General features: G+C 42.1%; 3 protein-coding genes across 3 annotated transcripts; 1 reads left to right on the top strand and 2 right to left on the bottom strand.

Annotated features, from left to right (window-relative positions):
* Window positions 1-1,457: 1,457 nt before the first annotated feature.
* LOC311307503 (ubiA prenyltransferase domain-containing protein 1) lies at window positions 1,458-2,678 on the bottom strand (the record flags this gene model as incomplete). Its single annotated transcript, XM_084436318.1, has 2 exons — window positions 1,458-1,945; window positions 2,252-2,678. The coding sequence occupies 2 exons, from the start codon at window positions 2,676-2,678 to the stop codon at window positions 1,458-1,460; spliced, it is 915 nt and encodes a 304-aa protein (XP_084292444.1).
* Window positions 2,679-4,821: 2,143 nt separating this feature from the next.
* On the bottom strand, window positions 4,822-7,915 carry LOC311329803 (ubiA prenyltransferase domain-containing protein 1-like). Its single transcript, XM_084461729.1, has 3 exons — window positions 7,746-7,915; window positions 6,654-7,286; window positions 4,822-6,349 (listed from the first exon to the last, which is right to left on the bottom strand). The coding sequence occupies exons 2-3, from the start codon at window positions 7,210-7,212 to the stop codon at window positions 5,862-5,864; spliced, it is 1,047 nt and encodes a 348-aa protein (XP_084317855.1). The 5' UTR covers window positions 7,213-7,286; window positions 7,746-7,915; the 3' UTR covers window positions 4,822-5,861.
* Window positions 7,916-8,926: 1,011 nt separating this feature from the next.
* mmp23ba (matrix metallopeptidase 23ba) lies at window positions 8,927-18,175 on the top strand. Its single transcript, XM_084461651.1, has 8 exons — window positions 8,927-9,219; window positions 12,278-12,417; window positions 12,696-12,835; window positions 14,348-14,515; window positions 14,697-14,861; window positions 15,779-15,889; window positions 17,071-17,197; window positions 17,910-18,175. Exons 1-8 carry the CDS (start codon window positions 9,091-9,093, stop codon window positions 18,082-18,084), a joined length of 1,155 nt encoding a protein of 384 aa, XP_084317777.1. The 5' UTR covers window positions 8,927-9,090; the 3' UTR covers window positions 18,085-18,175.
* The last annotated feature ends 966 nt before the right edge of the window (window positions 18,176-19,141 follow it).

Here is a 19,141-nt window from a genome sequence, read left to right as displayed (position 1 = left end):
GGAACAAATGTAACAGTATAGCCCCAAGCCAGCACATGCGGGGCTATCAACTAACCTATCTAACTAGCGTAGCTAGCAAGCTAACGTTCAATATTTACCTCAACTACAAGCATGTCGAGAAGATCTCATGACGGCTCTTCTCCTTGCAGCGTTAACACGTCTTCTCCTGGCGGCAGCAGCAGCCGCACATCCCATGCCAGGAAAAGGCTACATTTTTGTGGATAATACCCAAAATGATCACAGAAAACACTGGATAATTGTACCACAGCTTCGCGGGAGTAAACAGTATCGTATCCCGTCACTTCCGCTGGATGACTCGAGTAGCATGCTGTATTTTCTCGCATACTACACGCGTTTTGTGGAACAGTAGGTACTATATAGTATGCAGTATGCGTACTATATAGTGCCTACTATATAGCATGTAGCAGGTAGTATGCATTTCGGACACGGCCAACGTATTTCCGCCTGAAACGGGCTGCAAGGGCGGGACATACGTTTAGATTAATTTCATTGGAATGTTATGAGTGGGCGGGATATTCAACACTTGAGGCTGCAGAGTAGTTGACGTTTTGATTGACAGGGTGGATGTCATGAGATTATTGGCCTAAAATCTAAGGTACCTGGTGTCGTAATTGCACGTGACCTACCGTTTTCCAGGAAGTAAGAAATGATATAGGCTACTTTTTGCATACATCGTTGAATAGGTGAACACTATGACCAATTATGTGAACCAAAATGGGACAGAATGATTTTTTCATTTCTGTGCGACTTTAAGGCTAGTGGCACAATTTTTACTGAATGTTTTTTTCTTGATGGAGGGGTTCAGTAGTACTTTATTGACTAGTAATGTACAATGTTAGACTTGGGGTACCAGACCATACATTTTTAGATTGAATCATACTGTCAAGCTACAGTAGCCTATAAATTAGTCATTGGTCAGAAAGACTCAGAAAGACTCACCCATTATCTTTCAAAATGTTTAATTTGAATCCAATTAAATCAATTTGTGGCTCATAAAATGAGTCAACAGTTAAAACACATTTAAGAGTACCATTTACAGAAAATTAAAGATTTACATTTGATTTAATGACATTATGGATAATGGCGTCACTGGCTGCTAGTCTGAGGACCCCAACAAGCGATATGGCAACCTATGGTTCCTTAATCGCGTCATGAGGCCCCTTGTTTAAAGCAGATACAAATATGAGAGTAATACTTAATTAAACCAACACCAACCAACAATGTTGTGTGCAAAATACTGAAACAATGACACGTCTGGTTATATCGTCATTATTACAGAGGAGCAACTAAACTGTCAATTTCTCTGAAATGTATAAATTAGGCCTAGACAATAAATTCAAGTCTTTTACCTCCTCAAGTAGATCGTTACAAATACAAATATATCCATGAACTAGTCTGTATTAAAACAAAAGAGTCCTCCCTCCCAAAAAGCAAATTCACAGTAATGGTAAGCTGCCCTGAGGTGCCAGAATGATCCCGAAGACATAAAGGATTCCCATTAGGACGTTGAGCTTGGCTGTATTTTGGGGTATGTTGTAATAACACCGGGTGCGGAGCTGCTTCTCCAGGGGAAAGGCCATGGGCAGAGAGAGCAGAGGCAGAGCCATGCTAATGGTGTAGCGTGTGGCCAGGATGCAGAAGACCACATAGGGGACAAAAAGCAGGAGGTTGTAGAGGACGTAGGAGAGGGTGGGGCCTATGAGAATTGCCAGTGTGACGATGCCTGCCTTCTTGTCGGAGTCCATGTCTCTGGTGTTGTTGCTGTGGAGGATGGCCTCTATGTTGAGGGCCAGAGGGACGGCATAGACCAGGGGAGAGATCGATAGGTAGCCCACCTGCAGGGCGTGGGCAAACATGACCGCCAGTGGGCCAAAGGTAATCAGGATCACCACGTCTCCAAGGGCCACGTATTTCAGACCGATGCCTGGAAACAAGAACAAACAATCACCTACATCTGTCAACAATTAGTCGACCTACAGTTTGTGTGTGTGATAATACATGCTTATTATTTGATGGAGGGAACTTTTTAAATGCTTGTACAAATAAATGAATGAATGATACTCCCTCATTGTTGTGGCAAGAACAAAATCCCCTGAGAACATAGTAAGTAAACCGTTACTCAGTCAGACTATGTGATGTACAATAAGTGCATGTTTGTTAAGAATGCAGGAAAGATTGAAATAACAGCCTACATGCAGCATCTAAAAGTTGAGCCTACTATTTGACCTACCTCCCGTGTATAGAAAAGAGCTGGAGAGCCCTCCAAAATAAATAAGGGCTAGATGCTCCATCCGCAAAGGTGAGAGAAAGTACAGCAGAGTGGCACACAAGCACCCCACAGAGTACAGCACTGCTCCGAGCATGACTAGATCCTGTGGGGCGAGGATCTCGTCCACCAGAGTCCTATCGTCGCTCTTCTTGTGGTCAATCCCTTTGGAGAAGTCATAGTACGTGTTCACAAGGTTCCCTGCGCCGTGCACTACCAAGACGGCCACGACACACACCATCAGGATGACCAAGTCCACAGAGCCCTCCAGCTTGTAGGCCAGGGCAGTGCCCAGAGCCACCGGCGTGAGCGAAGCACTGAAGCTCCAGGGCCTCAGGGCCAGCACATAGGCAGCACACTTGTTCCTCATGTCGGAGGTGACGCGGGCCATCCCTGAGATTCTTTGGGTGGACGTGTGGCGACAGGTCGTGGTGATCTCAGTAAAGGCAATACAATTTCTTGCAACGTAGCCTACAACCCTCTGCCGACTATCAAGTTCAATTAGGCTACCGTAGCTATACTGTTACTGTATAGTCTCTACTGTAACCGTTTGCGTCCGTAACGTTTATCAGTTCAATTTTATTAACGTGACTAAATAGAATAATACGTAATTGGTTGCAATATTTCCTGATGTTAAATAGAAATTTCCCTATGTGGACTCGTGTTGTCCAATTGTCGATTTTTGTATGCTTCTAAGAAAAATGAAAATTGAAATACAGACGCAAGTAAAACAAACAAACAACTGTAGTATTTCCTGTTTTTCGAGACACTTTTGGGTGTTTTTCGCCTCATCTGTAGCCTAGGTAGGAGGGGAGGGAACTCTGCTGCAGGTTATCAAATGTCACAACGGAATCAACCAATCACACTGCCCGGCTTGTTTAAGGCAGTTTCAGTTTATTTCTGTCTGCGTTCCACGTAGTCAGCTAACGTTACGTTAAACTATCATAAAATATAATCCATCTTCGCCCTGTACATCAATATACAAGTATAGCCTAGCCTACAGTATAGTAGAATACATTATCTGATAGGCTACTGTACACGTTCAGTCAGTGACAGAGTAGCTGTATGCACATCCAACCATTTAGCCAGGTGCAGGATAAAAAGGTTCAATTCTGAGAGGATAGGATATCCGCACGATGGATTAGGTCCTGATACTTTATTCATTTAAGATATGGACAGGCAACTTTTCGACTGGACATGGTCTTCTGAAGAAGTGGGTATCTGTGCTCCTGCTAAGAGCTAAGTAGGCTTACTTGGTCTATAAACCCCAATGAGTTGACTGATCATAGCCTACTGTCTCGAATAAACTTCCACAATGTAGACTAGGCTATAGTGGAGATACCCATATTGTTCTTACAACAATTGAGCCTTATCCTACTCTGGAGCCTCAGAGTCTAATACGCAGATAAACTATAGCCTCCTGACTCATACAGGCTACTCTCTGTGTGCAGAATCACTCACACACACAACCGCAGATAATGAATGGAGAATTTCATTCAAGTCCATAAGGGGGTCGGGTCAATGCGTGGTTATTCTCCGGTTATTCTCCTTATAATGACAGTAATCAAACTGCTCAAGATAGATAGTTCAATAGCCTACTTAATTGATCCGGTAGATAAGAAAAGCACACAGACAGATTCTAGGAAGAGAGGATGATGTCCACCTCGATATTTTGGCCAATAGGCCTAATAAAGGCTAGATCGAGCAGAAGACTCAGTTTCCTTTAACTTACAATAAGTGCAACTCTAACTGTAGCACAGCGATTTTAGCATGGCGAAAATAATGAAGATATGCTTTGAATATATGTTATGGTGGTACGATTACATTAATATATGGCACGATTAAATTAATATATAGACATATGACAGTAGTTGTTTTGGTGAATATGCATAGTACAGTATATTGATGTAGGCTACAGGGCGATTGTTGATTATATCTATGCTAGCTCAACGTAACATTAGCTGACTACGGGGAACGCAGACGGGAAATAAACTGAAAATACTGCCAGAAACAAGCCGGCAGTGTGATTGGTTGCTTCCGCTGTGACATTTGATGACGTGCAGCAGAGTTCCCGCCCCTCCTCCCTCCAGATGAGGCGAAAAACAGGAAATATTACAGTTTTCTGACCTGTGTCGATATTTCAATTTTCATTTTTCAAAGGATCGTATTTAAGCACGTAACCACTCGAGGCCGTGTGTTATAGTGATTTTATAACAGCTAGGGGGCGTTGTTAGGCACGACGCGAAGCGGAGTGCCTAAAACCCCCCTAGCTGTTATAAAATCAATAACACACGGCCTCGAGTGGTTTATTGCTTTTATACAACGGTTACTACATCTATTAGTGTAAAATAAACACACAGCAATGTAAAATATTAAGATTTATTAAAAACGAAGCATCATCCCCTCAATTCCGCCGAGCAAAATAGTTCCCCTAACAAAAGGGTTGCCAAGCAACAATAACAACTACAATGCATTGGATCAAATGGGAGGCGCATTAATACTGAAAATTGAATGATATGCGGTCCCAGGTGTGTTACAAAGTATTTTAACACGGCTTCCAGCCAATCAGAATCAAGAACCAGAACTAACCGTTGTATAAACAAAAATCGACAATTGGGAAAAAACGAATCCACATAGTGAAATTTCTATTTAACATAAAAAAATGCACAATTGAAATATTGCTAGCCATTACGTATTATTCTATTTAGTCACGTCATTGATCTAATTAAACTGATAAACGGTACACGGACCTGCCCCTCATATGGAAAGTAGACCAGTCAACTTTGCAACATTCATCAATTTAGGCTAGTATGAGCATGTGGGATTCTTCATTTTATGGTGCCTACATCTTATCCCCATTATAAATGGTGCATACACAATAACCCTACACAAATACGCGATTTCGCATTTCTTTGAAGGCTAGTGGCACAATTTTTACTGAATGTTTTTTCTTGATGCAGGGGTTCAGTAGTACTTTGAATTATCAATGCACAAATTTTAGACTTGGGGTACCAGACCATGCATTTGGAGAGATTGAATCATACTCTCAAGCTACAGTGTTAGTTATTGGTCAGAAAGACTCAAAGATTCACCATTATCTTTCAAAATGTTTAATTTGAATCCAATTAAATCAATTCGTGGCTCATCAAATGAGTCAACAATTAAAACACATTTAAGAATACCATTTACAGAAAATTAAAGATTTACATTTGGTTTAATGACATTATGGATAATGGCATCACTGGCTGCTAGTCTGAAGACCCCAACAAGCGATATAGCAACCTATGGTTCCTTAATCGCGTCATGAGGCCCCTTGTTTAAAGCAGATACAAATATGAGAGTAATACTTAATTAAACCAACACCAACCAACAATGTTGTGTGCAAAATACTGAAACAATGACACGTCTGGTTATATCGTCAGTAGGAGCAACTACACTGTCAATTACTCTCAAGTGTATAAATTATACAATAAATTAAAGCATTTACCTCCTCAAGTAAATCATTACAAATACAAAGACATCCATAAACTAGTCTGTATTAAAACAAAACAGTCCTCCCTCCCAAAAAGCAAATTCACAGTAATGGTAAGCAGCCCTGAGGTGCCAGAATGATCCCGAAGACATAGAAGATTCCCATTAGGAGGTTGAGCTTGGCTGTCTTTTGGGGTATGTTGTAATAACACTGGCTGCGAAACTGCCTCTCCAGGGGAAAGGCCATGGGCAGAGAGAGCAGAGGCAGAGCCATGCTAATGGTGTAGCGTGTGGCCAGGATGCAGAAGACCACATAGGGGACAAAAAGCAGGAGGTTGTAGAGGACGTAGGAGAGGGTGGGGCCAATGAGAATGGCCAGTGTGACGATGCCCGCCTGCTTGTCGGAGTCCATGTCTCTGGTGTTGTTGCTGTGGAGGATGGCCTCTGTGTTGAGGGCCAGAGGGACGCCATAGACTAGCGGCAAGACTGATAGGTAGCCCACCTGCACGGCGTGGGCAAACATGACCGCCAGTGGGCCAAAGGTAATCAGGATCACCACGTCTCCAAGGGCCACGTATTTCAGACCGATGCCTGGAAACAAGAACAAACAATCACCTACATCTGTCAACAATTAGTCGACCTACAGTTTGTGTGTGTGATAATACATGCTTATTATTTGATGGAGGGAACTTTTTAAATGCTTGTACAAATAAATGAATGAATGATGCTCCCTCATTGTTGTGGCAAGAACAAAATCCCCTGAGAACATAGTAAGTAAACCGTTACTCAGTCAGACTGTGATGTACAATAAATGCATGTTTGTTTAGAATACAGGAAAGATAGAAATAACAGCCTACATGCAGCATCTAATAGTTGAGCCTACTATTTGACCTACCTCCCGTGTATAGAAAAGAGCTGGAGAGCCCTCCAAAATAAATAAGGGCTAGATGCTCCATCCGCAAAGTAGAGAGAAAGTACAGCAGAGTGGCACACAAGCACCCCACAGAGTACAGCACTGCTCCGAACATGACTACATCCTGTGGGGCGAGGATCTCGTCCACCAGAGTCCTATCGTCGCTCTTCTTGTGGTCAATCCCTTTGGAGAAGTCATAGTACGTGTTCACAAGGTTCCCTGCACCGTGCACTACCAAGACGGCCACGGCACACACCATCAGGATGACCAAGTCGACAGAGCCCTCCAGCTTGTAGGCCAGGGCAGTGCCCAGAGCCACCGGCGTGAGCGAAGCACTGAAGCTCCAGGGCCTCAGGGCCAGCACATAGGCAGCACACTTGTTCCTCATGTGGGAGGTGACGCGGGCCATCCCTGAGATTCTGTGATTGGACGTATGGTGGTTCAACGTGTCATTCAAACCCGGTTTTCTCATCCCATTGTGTCCGTTACATCCGTCCACAACAAATGTTTCTGCCCTGCTGAATTTCTGTCCATCAGCCATACCTCTGCCAAGGTCAGCAGAAGTACTGTGCTCCAAAATAAGAGCAACAGTGCTCCAAAATGAGGATGGTGGACCTAAAATCACAAAGACCACAAAGCATTGGAGGCAGTTCATTTTGCAGTGACCATCACTTTATGTAACGGTTATGATCATCAACATCCTTTGAAGGTTAAAGCTACGAAAGCCAGAGGCAACGGATTAGGATGGGAGGCTAAGAGAAAACAAATTGTTTATATTAAGATTAAATCAACCTAGCTAGATGGGATCGCTAAGGAGGTCGTTTCAGCTGTAGAAGGGTGCTATGAACTTGGTTAACGTTCACATTTCACTGTGGCTGCTAGCATGTGCAGTTCATTTTCCACATATGAAATGCTGAAAATTAGCCACTATAAAGACATCGCGGGGCTAAGAAGACAACTAACGTTAGCAAGCAAGCTAACAGAGATTATGGGATTAAAGCTAACTAGCCAGAGTGCTAAAGTGAGATTCATCCAAAGGAGGGGAAGAAATGAAATGTCCGACCCGGAACCTACCTTTTTATGATGGATCTCTCAGATAAACTCATTCACGCCATTTGATTTTTTTCCCTATGACCACTATCCATACACAGGTCTGACCCTGCCCAGATTTCGAGGCTGCTACGTGTCAATTTTGACGCTATTTTACTGGCTGACCACAGTTCACCCTGTACTTGACGGGCGCCATTTACTCCGTTCCTTTTAAGTGCAACTAGATTGTGGGTCGTGGGGAAACTCGAGATTAAAAAACGTTCCGCGTGTTGTAACTACATTTATGCAAGATATCTTTGTTCATATGTTATAATTATGGCCATAATAATTCCCTTATAATCATCACGCAAGTATATGCTAATTTAACTCCTATCATTTTTACCTGGCTTTTTGCATATTTGGGTCGAACGCGTTTCTCGCTGAAAACCTCTACAAACATTGCAGCCCTCGAATGTACCCCCATATATAGGTAGTTGATAAAAACTCAGCCTCAAGTTCTGCCCTTGCCCTTGCATTATAAGCACCACAAGGCCTTGCACCCCAATCATGACCCCCACTTATTCAATGTGACTCTCCCAGACGCTACAAAGCTGGCACCAAATTAATTAATTATAGAGCTCAATGTTTCATTAATAAATGTCTCTTGGCCATTCAGGTCACAGGATGGTGTTGATGTTGATGATGAAACTATGTTTGTGGTTGGAAGAAATCGTGTGATTTGAATGGCAACACCCCCCCCCCCCCCCAAAGGCATTACAAGATCTCACAATTAAAGTAGGATATTAAGTTAGTCTAATCAAGACAGACCTAAATGTATTGCACAATGACCAAAATGAGTTGATTTTAAATCAGATATTCCAAACTGTTGGGGCCTATGTGAAGCATTTTTGATATGGAGTGACTCAAAGTTGATCATGTGTGGAAATAATTAGAAACTGAATCAAAGAATTTGGCCAACACAAAGAAATCGAAATCATAAACCGACCTATTCATTATTTTTTCGTGTTATTTTTGGTGTTTATGATTCAAGATGAATAGCCTACGTGTGATGGTTTCCTTTCCATTTAAACTTGTCAAGCTCTGACCTCCATTAAAAGTAATGTGAAACCTTTTGGCAGACGGTGCGGAATAGCGCTGCGGCCGGGTTGAATAGAAAGCTACAAACTTTGATGCAGCCTTCTGGGCGGCTGGTGACCAAAGACTCCACAACCCAGTCCTCTGGACTGCGCTGCCACCAACTGCAACTAAGATTGTAGGCTGCTATAAAAGCTTGCAATGGAAGATCATTGATATCCACAGGTATAGATGGTGGTGAAATAGTATAGTCTGTCTACGTTGAGGGAATTTTCTGGAGGGTGATATCGCAACGATGGTGGGTCAGACATTCAGAAGTTTACGAAGCGGCGACTTCAGTGCTCCTCTCCTTGTTGTGGCGGTGCTCAGTGTCCTGTTCGTAGGGATGCAAGAAACCACAGCATTTCCTACCTGGAGATTAGAGGTATGGTGTGATCATTTCACATTTTAACACGCCTGAATTGAAACTTTAAAGCCATTGCTCTATTTCTGACAGATTAAAAAAAAAATCTAAACTGGTACCCCAGACAGAATATTCAGTTTGCGCGGTTATACAATTTTAATTAGATAAAATAGCCTACGTTCACACGAGTTTATCACATTATTTTATTCATTTCATTTCGTGTCATTGCAGCGACAGACTGCCTCCAGCTTGGTGACAATAAGAATTAGGCTAAATCAGTCATAACAGAAAAATGCAATATCATGCAAACATTTTCGTTGTAAAAATTGAAGAGGACTCTGACTTTGATGTACAGTATACCCGTGATCACGCATGACACGATCCCATGCCCCAACTTCAAATACAATTTCAGATTTATTTTATTTTTTATTATGAATAAAGGTGAATTATGTTTTTCATAATGTTGATACATGAAGTGTACAGTACAGATTCAATTTCCTGACCCATATCAATTCAGCCTCATAGCTGCCCAGTGTGCACAGTTGGGAACTGCAGGATACATTCCCTCCATCTATTAGTGACTTGGATATGGATTGGATACTATGTCATTTCCTTTGACACAGACATGCTGACAGAATATCCTCTGTGGGTGAATAGAATTGATTTTTTTCCCTAACTAAAATGTCTCCTAGACTAAAGAACCAGGTGTGTAAAAAGAATAGTTGATTACTTTTCCCCTTTGTGATCAAGAAGGAAAAAAAAAAAAAATCTAATATGTGATGTGATATTCAGCAACTCCACTATAGGTTTCTCCATTTGTTCATGACTTTAAAGGAGTAGTAAAGGGAAAATGCATGTTTAGCCCTGTTTTAAGGTTACTTATGATCTTATACAATGGTTCAGATCAAAACGTTGACAAAACTAGCACTTTTGAGAAAGTCTGATAATTGCTCTACCACCGTTTTGGTCATACAATGGATGTGGGTGGGCATCTTGAAAAATCATTCAAAAAACATGTTAAACTCTCAATTTCAAAGACAAGAAGGCGTTTTGACATATAATTCGCCATGAAGTAAGATTCTAGTACATCTGGAAAGGCTTTTTTAAATATTTGGCATATAACTTTTTAGTCGCAGCACATACGTGTGTAAACCTCTGCAAACTAGGTAGCCTAGCAACATAAACAATAACAATAGCTACCGTAAGTAGTTCCGCTTCCTGAATCCCCTCTGCGGATTGATCTACACATCTACAACGGTCGCTTCAAGACAAGTCAATGGATTTCATAAAATGATCAATAAAACCCTACAGGATTCATACTTTGCGGCGAATTTGATGTCAGAACACCAACGGACACCAATTACCCCATCGGTGAGCTTCTTGTCTTTGAAATCAAGTGTTTAACATGTTTTTGAATGATTTTTCAAGGTGCCCACCCACATCCATTGTATGACGGTGGTAGAGCAATTATCAGACTTTCTCAAAAGTGCTAGTTTTGATCTGAACCATTGTATATGATCATAAGTAACCTTAAAACAGAGCTAAACATGCATTTCCCTTTACTACTCCTTTAAATCTGAAGCTGAAGTACAGTAGTTCAGGTGTATTCATCAGATGAAAAATTGTGAGCACAGTTACTGTAGACTGATCGATTTCTGAAGGTTAACTCCAGTGCACTTGTTTTGGACCAGAAATTCCCTTCCTATTTTGATTTGTTTTCCCAGCAGTAGTTTGCCAAGGCTGCAGCTTAGAACAACATGTAGTTTCAAGAAATCATGATTTAGGGCCAGGGTACATGGAGGGCTCTCACATTGCTCCCACTGAAATGGAATGTCGGCTCCTTTTTGGTTAAATCTTTTGGTTAAAATGTTTTCCTATGTTGTAATGTATGTCGCCTTGACTCCATTATCAGTAAAACAGGAAGGCTTCACTCTTTCTTACTAGTTTTTCACTGTTTTTCCAAAGATTGAAGAGAATGCGCTTCTTGGAAGAATGCATACTGTGCACAAAGGTTTTATGAGAATATTTTGTTCTGTTTGCTATGATGAGTTGTGGGATTTTATGATATCTGTAAGTTTGAAACACTACAAGGTATGAATCATATTCAAGATCAAAATCATTGCCTTTACTGTTTACTGCCTTTACTGAGCCTGTTGACAGAAAAGTGTGGAATGAGTTTTTATTCTGCTCAGTAGTTTCCTATGTAGCCTACTTGTTGCGATTTGAGACAATTGATTCCATGGTTCTCTAATCAGTCATTATATTGTACACTGTATTTTTGCGTCCTACTATTGAATCATCAGATCTGTTCCTTTAAAGCTGCAGTATGTAAGATTTTCATGAGATTTTAAATATTAAAATATTATTATTCTGTGACCTTGATACCCAAACCCACAAACTGTGAGATTGAAGATGACTAAATTGTCCTTCATTGCTAGCTCATAGCAGGCTCATAGTGCAGAAGCTACATACTGCAGCTTTAACATGCATACTTTGTCACTCACAACACATTTATGATAGTTCTGAAACACAAAGCATCCATTGCTGGGATTTCAAAGCTGTAAAAGTAGAATTGAATCCAGGTGTTATTATTTGGGAGTCTTATTTGCCCTTCCCCAAAGGGACATCAGACATATCTGCAAAATATATCATACTTAACATTTGGAAAGCAGTTTTACGGGTGACCACTTCCTGTTTCCATGGGATGGAATGCCCTCACATGAAAATGTAACACGTAACATTTGCAAGGCAAGAGGATAGCAATAATGCGTTATATGCAGTACTATAAAATTACAATAGAGTTGAATCTCCACAGCTGGACAATTCAAATTAGGACACTCAAGGTACAAAGAGATATTGAAGATGCAGCAAGAGTTTACTTAGATTATGGCAACATACATTCATAGGCATGAGAATGCAGGATGTAGAGATATTTTTCACCTATTCTCAGCAAGAGACCATTGGCAACTCCATCCATATCACTCAGAACTGAAAGCTCCCAGTTTCTCCTTCTTGCCTTTTTCATCATGTCTTCTTGATCCAAATCCCATGTGGTTAATCAAAGATGTTTTTGTCCAAGGAAGAAGCTCACACCTCTGGTGTGTTGCTCATTGGGATTCGTAAAGATGCTCGCTCGCATGTGCTCCACCTCTCCAGGAACAAGCGCTACACCCTCACGCCTGAGAAGCTCAAATGGGACAAGCTCAAGCTCACATACAAGTATGGATATCACGTTTTACAGCCTGTCAATTATGGTGATTCTCCAACCAAATCTGAAATTGCATACATGAAGGAGTGCATTTGTTCCCCATAGAATAATTAAATGTTTATAAAATGTTCCCTGTAGAAGTACAACACAATAGAAAGTATGAGATGATTGTCAAAAAAGGGACGGTTACAGTAGCTTTATTTGGGCATAGAGAATACATGATTTTAGCTTATCTGGTAGAAAACTTTATACACAAGTTTAATGAGATGATGGCTTTGTTTCTGGGCAGGCTGCTCTCTTTCCCAAAGAATCTGATGAATGCCAGTGACACGCGTAGGGGCATCGCCAAGGCCTTCGGCATGTGGAGTGACGTCTCACCCTTCAGCTTCAGAGAGGTGCCAGCTGACCAAGAGGCAGACATCAAGATAGGTGGGCGGAACATAGAAAGCACAGAAACAGATGGGCGCTGTGATTGAATCTCTATTCTGGAACATTAGCGTTCCAGCATCATCAGCAAAATGTGTCTGAGCGTAACACCATACTGATTGAGATCACTTGTACCTCTACTGTATGGCTTATCTAATGCTCAGCATAATTCATGCTTTATATGAAACACAATTTTAAAAGTACAGCTTCCAAGCTTGTGTAAGCATTTTGAGGTGATCTAGAGTGGGCTCCAAACTTACTGGCACCCCTGACTGGTAATGCACAAATAATACATAAAAATATGAAGAATATAATTGTAGAGAAACTGAATATACCAAAATGTGTGAAATACTGTACTTCATTCAATAGAATCAACCAAAATCATAACGATTATTTAATGCCAAATAAATGTCAACAAAATCAAGGTTTCAAAATGATTGGCATCCCTCATTTAGTACTTAGTGCAACCAACTCTGGCAAGGATAACAGCATGGAGTCTTTTCCTGTCATGTTTGTCAAAGTCAAAGACAATTTGACCAAAATGTTCAAAGGCCTTCTTCTGGCAATGTTTCCAAAGAGTCTGTGCTTGCGGAGGTGGTGTCTGATGGCACCTTTTGAAATCTGGTGACCCCAAGACGCCACCAAGGCCTGAGATTCTTTCACTGTGATTTGTGGGGATTTCCTTTCACCATTCTCCTCAGTATCCTGGGGCGCAATATTCAGTTGAGTCCACTACCCATGAGGTTTTCAATGGTTTCACGTCTTTAGAATTTTTAAATAATTGCCCCGACAGTGCTCTGTGGTATATAAAATCGTTTGTGGATCTTCTTGTAGCCTTAACCAGATTTATGAAGGTCTACGAGCACCTGTCTCTTTTGAACTGCCAATTATTTTGTTTTCTTCATGGTATTTGATGACAAAGGGATATTGCATGTGTGTTACCTCATTTGTATACCATAGTGAAACAGTAAGTGATGTAATGTCTCAATATAGTTCCTTTAGACTTAGGTGAACTTCAGTAAGTGGAATCTAATACCTGGTGTAATTTTGAATGATGTTATTTACAATAACCTTTGAGGGTGTCATTAATTGTGAAACCTTGATTTGGAGGAAATAGATTTTTAATTAAATCAGTAAATGGTTTTGTTTGCTTCCATTGGAACATTAATATAGTACAGAATTTATAACATGCTTTTATTTGGAGTTCCTCTATAATTCTTTTATCTTTTTTCTTTTTTGTGCATTGCCTGTCAGCAGTGCCAGTAATTTTGGAGCCCACTGTAAATCAAGCCTTATACGTCCCTTTGAGATCAAGCCTCAGGGTCTGGGACTCCGGTTCCAGTCTAAATTCTTGGTGAAAGTGAGAAAAATGGCTGTCATCCTCTGGGGGGATTTTGAGGAGAAGTTTGTCCTTTTGGAATTCGTCATCTCTAAACTGTACTGTATGTGGAGTTAGAGGAGCTGGAGCGAGAGTTTCCCCCCACGGCTCTGAAGCACATTTCTCCGTCTTGGCAGGCTTCTACCCCATCAACCACACAGACTGTCTGCAGTCCTACTTGCACCACTGTTTTGACGGGATCACCGGAGAGCTGGCCCACGCCTTCTTCCCCCAGACAGGCGAGATCCACTTTGACGACCATGAGTATTGGATTCTGGGAAACATGCGCTTCAGTTGGAAGAAAGGTCTGTAGGCTACCTTATGTTGTCAACTTTCCAAATTAATCATGGGCGTACTTCTGAGAGGTAGTAACTATTACTAGCGTTTATAGTTCTTCCAGGTCAGATTGGAGAGGAGAAAAAGCTACGGAACGCACAATTGAGATAATAACACACAGACAAAACATGCTGTTGTTTGTTTGTGCAGGGGTGTGGCTGACAGACCTGGTCCATGTCGCGGCCCATGAGATCGGTCATGTTCTGGGCCTCATGCACTCCTTGAACCCCAATGCTATCATGCACCTGAACGCAACTTTGACGGGGCGCAAGCTGATCACACAGGATGACGTGTGGGGCCTGCACCGACTCTACGGTACGCCAAGTAACTGAGATAGACTTGGAAAACAAGGATCAGAAACTTTGGTTCTGGAAGAAAATGAAAATGTTATTTTTTGTTCCTACTTACTATTCAACAGTTCAAAAGCCAGCATGGCCTCAGTCAATGTCATAGATTCAGTCTTGTACTACAGCGAGACATTTTAAATTTGTTTCTATACAAGAAGCCAAGTTTTATCTACAGTTTGTTTAACAGATGATCAATGTGGACCACCCTTCCAAAGTAAATTCAACATCAATCCAGATGCCTTATAAGTAAATTCAACATCAATCCAGATGCCTTATAAGTAAATTCAACATCAATCCAGATGCATTATAAGTAAATTCAACATCAATCCAGATGCCTAAATATTTACAATAAGGGTAAATAGTACAGTATGGTTAAGAGTGCAAATGTGGAGATGATCATAATAATTGTTTTAGCTCTGGAAAACAGTCCACCAATTGCAGGCAGCAGAATCGAATCCGATATGCGATAGTCTGTCTGCGCAATAACAATGGGCGATTAACAGTGTCAAACGCCTTAGAAAGGTCACCAAAAAGAACAGCACAATGTCGTTTCCTATCCAGACCAGTCACAATAGAATTTCTAGCTGAGGAGGTGGAGATGGTGCTCTGCTTCTCACTGAAACCAGACTATTAAGAGCTCAGCACGGTGTCTGAAAAGAAAAGTCTTAAATTGATAATTTACAAGGGATTGCAGGATCTGCTGGCAGGCAGGACCGTTTTGAAATAGGGTGATAGTTGTAAACATCAGCTATCACTCTATTTCTAAATTGCCCTGTCTGGCTAAAATCCTGATGGCAGATACTGTTGCTGCTCCACGTTCCTTTGCTGCAGACTGCGAATTTCTCCCTGATCCCTGTCTTCCCTCCTCTCTTTCCTCTGCTTCAGGATGTTTGGATAGATTTTTTATCTGTCCAGCCTGGGCACGGAAAGGCTATTGCGACAGCAAGCGCAAGCTCATGCAGAAGCACTGCCCTTCCAGCTGTGATTTCTGTTACGGTAAGAGTGTAGTAGTAGTCCAGAGGAAAGGGATTACTATCAAATCTACTGGTGCTGGGAAACTGTTCTGAACCCGTTGCCAATGGAGCAACAGGAGCCAACAGGTCCAGCGATGCACAACCATGATAGGAGCTTCAAGCTGAACGGCTTGAAGGGAGATACGATATTCCCGCTGAAGGAGACTCATTCAGAAAGAGTCGACCAATTGGATGGGCTCTAAAGTGTAGAGTTTATCACTAAAGCACGTTGACAGCTTGAATTCTCATAAGCTCTTACAGTCAGACGGACGAGCGTTGAGGCCCCCAGTTGCACAACAGGAAGTGACTACTCCTAACAGTTGCAGTAATAGATTGTTGTAGGTTTATCAGATTGTTGTGTGTAACAAGGGAGAGTGAAGGAGAGAGAGAGAGAGAGAGAGAGAGAGAGAGAAAGAGAGTAAGAGAGAGGATACAATCCCTGGCTCTGGATAATCTGTTCCTCATTGTTGATTGGGAGACGGCGTACGGCAGTGGAAAATTCCTGAGTGACTCCAAACCGCTGGAATTTCAGACTGCGGCTTGATGGCTCGAGACGCAGAAGGTCAATTTGGGATTTTTGCGGCCTTAACAAGAGCAACTGTTTTTAAACAGACTTCCAGCTGAGGCGTCATTAGGCCTAATGCTGCGCGTCTCTCAGACCAGATGCGGATTACGATGACTGGATTTATCACTCACTGGTTTGATCGCTGGGGAAAGCGCTGACATCTACAATAGGCCTCTCTGACAGGTGTAAGGTCTTTTTATGGAGGTTGCAAAAGTACCCAGAGTAATGTGGAAGCACTTTTACGACCATGTCAACAGAAAAATGATAAAGGTCATGAAAATATGTGAAATGAGGACTGTACACCAAGCTAAGGGCGCTAAGGGTCTGTGGACAGGACATACTTACAGTACTCAGACTCAGACTTATTTGATTGAAACCTAGGCATTCTATTGTTATATAAATGTTTATTTTTTCGCTGTTCCCAAAAATGCAAACTCTACTCACCTGAGAGTAGAGTCAAGTCACCTGATCCAGGTAGAGTCAAGCAGTATAAACTAAAGTAATATAGTAACTGACAGGATTTCAAATTGTATATTGACCCAGATCTGCTGTACAGAAGTGTATTTCCTTAGACCGGTTCTTCCGTTCCCTGTCTTCAGAGTTCCCCTTCCCCACCGTGGCGCCCACCCCTGCCCCCCCACGAACCAAAAACAAGCTGGTGGCAGAGGGCAAGAAGCTCACCTTCCGCTGTGGGAAGAAAATTGCAGCCAAAAGGGGCAAAGTATCGTGAGTATTCTTTGGTCGTGTAAATGATCACTTTGTAGTCCTACGCTAATAAGGAGGGCAAAAGCAACAAACGCCAAAACTGTTCTGCATGGTTGGTTGCATAGCTACTGTAAATGGTGGAGGCCATACATTACATTAGTCGTTTAGCGGACGTTTTTATCCAAAGCGACTTACAATAATTGCATTTAACATAGGTAGTCAGTGTACTACTACTTGCCAGAACTCACAAGTGCATCTCCTTTCTAAACAAGTGACTAAGAGCATCAAGTGAAAGTGCATGAGTAGCAAAATATATAAATACAATAGGTGATTTAAGTGGTAGGATTCTGGTAGTACTTCTTGAAGAGGTGAGTTTTGAGCCTGCGGCGAAATATGGGCAGTGACTCTGCTGTCCTGACGTCAGTGGGCAGTTCGTTCCACCACTGCGGGGCCAGGACAGAGAAGAGCCGTGACCGTGTCGATCGACCGCAGGGGCCTCGGAGTGACGGGGCAACCAGTCGCCTAGAGGTAGCAGAGCGTAGTGGTCGGGGGGGGTGGAGGTGGTGTAGGGCTTGACCATGGCCTGAAGGTAGGAGGTCATTGCCCTGTAGGCTAGCGCCAGTTTTAAACTGGATGCGAGCTGCCACAGAGAGCCAGTGTAGACAATGGAAATGGTTCTCTGGAGAACAATAATTCAATTGTCTGAATGGTGTTTCACACTGGTTTTCCCCAGCTGGTATAAGGATGGTGAGCTTCTGGAGTACTCCCATCCTGGCTACATCTCCCTGAAGGACGACCACCTCAGCATCGTAGCCAACGCCATCAACGAGGGCACGTACACCTGCATCGTCAGAAAAAAGAACAAGGTCCTCACTAATTACTCCTGGAGGGTACGCGTTCGCTTCTGAGGGGGGGTCAGGGGTTCCAGCCTTTTAACACAGAAGCACTGGGTATTAGAACAGAAGGGGACACACACACACTCACACCTTGCTTGGTCAAACGGGGACCTCATTCACTTGGGCACATATTTCATTCAATGGATGTATTTTCTATTTCTTAAAAATCCCCTGACAGTTGTTTCTTGTTATGTTTTGTAAGTGATCTCACTTGTGTGAACAATAAACACTTGTTCTGTGACAAGTACTTCTTTTTTTTTTTATTTCGTGAGACCATGTGCCAGATAACCCGTGTATTGTTCCCATGACTGCTGACGTGGCTGAAAACTCAGTCGCATCACGTTATAGTCAAGAGGTAGTAGTCCTCGACTTGGAAAAACATTGAGGTATAATCTCAATTATGCAGGCTACATTGTAAGAGGCATCTTATAAAGCTAATTCAATGCATACCACTTGAATAATTCACAAACTGAGAAAGCAGAAGCACTAGAGCCAGAAGCAACATTGTCTACAGTCACAAGAACTATTTGGGCCTTTCTCCACATATGGAACACCTCAGACGTCTAGCTTGCTTTACTAGCCTTAAATTGTAGCCAATGGGCTGCCTCCAGAGATGGTGCAGTTGGTTCCACGACCAGCTCTCTTTCCACGCTTATTCAACACATCAGGTGTAACGCTCCACAGCAGGGATGAGAGGGGAGTCAAAGATAAAACTAATTCATTTCCATTTCTGCTGGTTATAAGGGGTCCCTGGGCGAGTGAGCGTTTCTGCGCCCGTTCCAGTCAAAGCAGCCAGACGCCTCGTAGGAATGAGACTATACTGTTTATTTTTCTCCGGCTCAAAATCAAAGAATTTATTGGTTTAGTCCTAAAATCGCAGAGCCACTTAAACAACAAAGGCAGAGAAGTCTGTGGGCACTTTTCCCTGAGAGAACAAAGTACTGAGACAAAGTATGCAGTGCAAAGAATGACATCACTCTTGGAAAGCAACTATTGAGCTAGGTTCAAGGCTGGATTTTTTTGGGGGCTCGACTTTTTTTTTTTTTTCCTTCTCTCTGGCAGTGAGCAG

The sequence above is a fragment of the Borostomias antarcticus genome (genome assembly GCF_949987555.1).
Source record: "Borostomias antarcticus genome assembly, chromosome: 3".
In the NCBI taxonomy this organism is placed as follows: Eukaryota; Metazoa; Chordata; class Actinopteri; order Stomiiformes; family Stomiidae; genus Borostomias; species Borostomias antarcticus.
Note: the sequence above shows the minus strand (reverse complement) of the source record. Positions and strands in the feature narration are given on the sequence as shown.